Consider the following 4,698-nt stretch of genomic DNA (forward strand, 5'->3'; position numbering starts at 1 on the left):
CAGCGTCAACAGGCAGCTGCGGCCATTACCGTGGAACCTGAATCCCCCCATCTCCGGGTTGCTTCTCCTCACGTCTCTCACCCGCCTCCTCTTCTCCCCCACGCGACCTCCCTCCCATCCCCATCCCAAATCCACCACCACCCGCCGGAACCCTAAATCACCTGCCTGGCTGCCTCCCTTGTGCGATTCCAGCCTGCCCGTCCCCTCGCCGGCTCCAAGGTGCGTGTCACGCGCGGCCGTCGCCGTCGACCACCACCATCACCGCCGCCGCCGCCGCCTCTGCGGCCTCCTCCCTCTACTGGGCCGGGAAGGGTTGAGATCCATCGATTTCTTCGTTTCCTGGTAAGGAACCCTAGCCCTTCCTTGTCGGATTGTTACTGATTCTTGTTCTCGGCGATAGTTCTCCCGCTAGCAATCCGATGCGAATATTCCTTCTATTTCTTGTTTGGTGTGGCGCGCGAACCGAATTCGTCCATTTCGGTTCGATTGCGTGTTCTCTTGTTCACCTCACGCAGAATCGATCTCAAGAAACTCCACAGGGTAGGCTGGTATCAAATTGTTCGGAGGACTGGTTGGTTGGATTAACTCCCCGTCCTCCAAATTTCTTCTGTTATGAGTTTAGGATTTATGGCTTGTTTAGTGGTATCGAATTCGTGGTTGCGGCAGAAAATTAGGTGCGTCGTCCATTTGGAATCTGTGGATTGTTTTGAACAATGGGAGGATGGAAGAACAGTTGCTGCGTATATACTGTGACAGTCGATGCAATGCTTTAGCTTGCATTCATCAGAATGTCTGTGTTCTTTAGGATGTATAGCATGTCTAATGGTATTGGATTTTATGTTGCGACAGAGAATTTCAGTTGGATACTTCGATTCTGTGGATTTTTTGAATGATGGGAGAATGGAAGGGCTGTCCCTTTGTAAATAGTTAGGACTGTAGGTTACCCATTACTTATTTCTGCACACATAGGGTCGATGAGAGGACGGCAATCGATACACATTCATAGCTTACAATCACCTGTATGTTTGATGTTTGCGTTCCTTAGGTATTTCTTTCTCTAGGTTCAATGTCTCTTGCAGCGCTCTAACAAGCCATTACGCAGAGGCAGAGCCCCATATCCTGCCATAGTTAGTGTGTTGCAAACATGGCCAGTCGCCAGCCAAGCTGGAGAAAAATTCCTCATTTTTCCTGTACCTCAATGGGGGTGTTTGTTTATTCCTTTGATCTAATATTATAAAATGAAAATAGACAATGAAAGGCACTATAAATTCTGAATCATATTTACGTTGTCCATCAGACATAATATTGTTTTTAGCCTGAAATCCCTTTCACCCTCTTCCTCATTTCTTGAGCTATCTTGTGATTATAGCCTGTTTCACCAATGCTTGGATTTTGGTATATTTGAGTAGTCATGAATTTCTTGGCACTGATCTGGCAAGATTTTTGAATTCTAGATTGGATTAATTTCCTTGCATTAGGGATTACTATTGATATTCCTTGGGCACAAGACATAATAAAAAATGACTTCCATGTAGTTTTATTGTTCCTTCTTAGCACTGTTTTTTTTACACGACAGGCTTATAACTAATGTCTAATTTTTACTGGGTGACACACTTTCTGTTTCATCCATGCATAGTTTTCTTTTGTGATACTTTGTATTTGGAACGCAATTTGGTTTAAATGGGAAATTTTCATGAAAGTCGTAAAACTAGCATTTTATACCCTTTTTGTGGTTGCCCTCCTGCTTGAATTGCTTGTTGAATGCGCACCATTTTAATATATTTCTGGGCCAGTTTAGCACAGCATTTTGTTTTCCAGTTGTTTCTTATAACAAGTTGAATAAAAATGCACCATATGTCTTGGAGCATATGTATAAGACTGAATACAGAACCCAATAAACCATAAAAAATTCTGCCTCATTATCAGAGTGTCTAAAAACCTACAAGCCCTTTAGTTATAGTTTGTTCTGTAACTTCCTATGTGGAGCTTCTGTTTCAACCTGATTACCTATGTCTTGGGGCATATGCTTATTCTGTTTTCATGAAGCTATATCCATCATCGAACATTTGTAGTGGTTGTATGCTCAGAAATTTAAGGAACATAAAGCTGTTAGGTAGCTTAACTGAAGCTTATGCCGATTCTTTCGTGGTAGATGTAGATAAATAATTGGGATAAAATTTTCCTCTACCCATTGTCATTATAGCTGATTTCAAATAAGTAGTAGTATGTCTGTATGAGCTACAGCATGTTTCTTATAATACCTCTTCACAGTTCTCTGTTGCAGTAACACATATTAAAGGAGAATAGCTCTGTTATGTTGCGATCGTACAAGGTCTTTTTTAGCCTTAATTAAACTGATTTGTTTTAACTGTGTATTTGATGCCTTGGTTTGTTCCACCCACCTATCAGACAGGTGATGCATTTAGAAGAATATCTGGTTATTAATGTTGAACCTACAATGCCTTTTTTTTTTCCTGTACAGTATCTTTGACTTTATATGTTTGATTATTTTCAGGCTTCAGAAGTATTGTTGCTTTATTACTGTGTTATGATCAACTCTGATTGAGTGCACAATGGCATCAACCTTACTTGATGGTCTCCCTAATGAAGTTGCTCTCCAGTGCCTTGCACGAGTCCCATTCTTGTTCCATCCCATGCTTCAGTTGGTTTGCCGCTCTTGGAGAGCATCGGTTCGCAGTGGTGACCTTCTTAAGATTCGGAATCAGATTGGTGCGACAGAAGAACTGTTATGTGTGTTGGCATTTGAACCAGAAAACATGTGGCAACTTTATGACCCCCTACGGGACAAGTGGATAACTCTCCCTGTCATGCCGTCTCAAATAAGGAACATAGCCCGCTTTGGAGTGGCCTCAGTTGCTGGCAAGCTCTATGTAATTGGTGGTGGCAGTGATCGAGTTGATCCGCTTACTGGAGACCATGACAGGATCTTTGCGAGCAATGAAGTTTGGTCTTATGATCCGCTACAGCGAGTGTGGTCCCAGAGGGCTCCAATGCTTGTGGCTCGAGCGATGTTTGCTTGTTGCGCATTGGATGGTAAAATAATCGTTGCAGGGGGATTCACAAACTGCCGCAAATCGATATCAAAGGCTGAGATTTATGACCCTGAAGCTGACATGTGGGAGCCTCTCCCTGATCTTCGTCAGGCACACAGCTCTGCATGTTCTGGACTTGTCATCAAGGGTAAGATGCATGTATTGCATAAAGGTCTGTCAACAGTGCAGATTCTAGAAGATGGTGGCAGTCATTGGGCTGTTGAGGATTTCTCCTGGCTGCAAGGCCCAATGGCAATGGTCGGTGGAGAGCTGTATGTGCTAAGCAATAGCTGTATTATGAAGCAACGTGGGGAGAACTTCCCTGATAAGATGGTGTCTTGTGCATCTGAATTTCAAAGCAGGATCGGCTTTGGGATGATTGGTCTTGGCAACAGCATATATTTGGTTGGAGGAGTGATTGGACCAGGGCCAAGAAACCAGTGCATCAAGCCGCTGTCTGATGTTGATATCTTGAATGTCACAAGTGAGAGACCAACCTGGCGACCAGGTTCACCAATGACACATTGTCGAGGGAGCATCTGCGGCTGTGCTTTGTTGAGGATTTAGCCTGTTTCAAGTGATGAATGCTAGTATTCCACCGTTGCTGAATTGACTGGAGACGAATTTTATTCACCTAAATTTTATTTTATTTCAAGGAGGGCTGTTTATTGTGCTTTGCCTTTGGATATCATGTTGTAGCATTGAGGTCATGTATTGGTCATGACCTAATGTCTGATTGCTGATCAGATATATACTCCCTCTGCTCCAAATTGTTTGTCGTTTTGGCTTTTCTTGGTTCATAGATGTTTGTATGCACCTAAATATAGTGTATGTCTACTAGAAAAGCTAAAACGACCTACAATTTGGAACGAATGGAGTACTATATTTATCATGAATGTTGTTCCAAACGTAGTAGATATTATATGTTCATTTGGAACTGACAAGTCTTCGTGCTATGTTTAAATGACACCTTGCTGTTCTGGACCTTTTGTGCAGCGTGATGTTTTTCAATGTGTTGCTGGTGTGGCAAAGTATGGTGGAAACTAGAAGTCTAGAATGAAACCAAAGTTTGCCAATTTTATTATCGGTATGACATGTAAGATGTACGTGCCATCTACATTTTTTCCATCAAAATAATACAAGCATACGTTCACTGTAGTTGAACGCAAAAACTTAGTGGGCAAACAAAATTTTTGTAGAGCAGCAGGCACAAATTATATAGGCATTTGTGGCCCGAGTCTTGCTGCAAAAGAAAGTCCGTTCGATTGATTAGCGGCACGGTTTAACAATTTCAACAATCAGGAACCAAATGCCAATTACAACGCTCTCAGGCCAGCGTCCATCATCTCCCCTCGAAGGTTCAAGACCCTGCAGTTCTTGAGGTACAGCATCCTTACGCTGTCTCCTCCCATGCGCCTGCTCCACTGGAGCATGTGAAGATTGATTGGCACTTGCCAACTGCTTAGTCGGTAAAGTTTCTTATGGTAGCACGGTATTGTTCATATTTTTCTAGATTTATTCAAAAAATTGACGGTGTTATACTTTCATTGGCAAGCGATGTGTACGGATGCATTTACACATCGCTTGCGTGTATTTATAGTGATGAGTATGCAGTATGTGGTCATTTACACATGTACCATGTTTC

The 4,698-nt window shown here is 42.6% G+C and overlaps 1 protein-coding gene across 1 annotated transcript; it reads left to right on the forward strand.

Annotated features, from left to right (window-relative positions):
* On the forward strand, positions 1-4,042 carry LOC101781874 (F-box/kelch-repeat protein SKIP30). Its single transcript, XM_004983199.2, has 2 exons — positions 1-342; positions 2,516-4,042. The coding sequence occupies exon 2, from the start codon at positions 2,574-2,576 to the stop codon at positions 3,618-3,620; it is 1,047 nt and encodes a 348-aa protein (XP_004983256.1). The 5' UTR covers positions 1-342; positions 2,516-2,573; the 3' UTR covers positions 3,621-4,042.
* Positions 4,043-4,698: the final 656 nt, after the last annotated feature.

The sequence above is a fragment of the Setaria italica genome, chromosome IX (assembly GCF_000263155.2).
Source record: "Setaria italica strain Yugu1 chromosome IX, Setaria_italica_v2.0, whole genome shotgun sequence".
Lineage (NCBI taxonomy): Eukaryota > Viridiplantae > Streptophyta > Magnoliopsida > Poales > Poaceae > Setaria > Setaria italica.

Excerpts from the sequence above, each read along its gene's own strand:
- LOC101781874 (XM_004983199.2), top strand. The coding sequence starts at position 2,574 with ATGGCATCAACCTTACTTGATGGTCTCCCTAATGAAGTTGCTCTCCAG.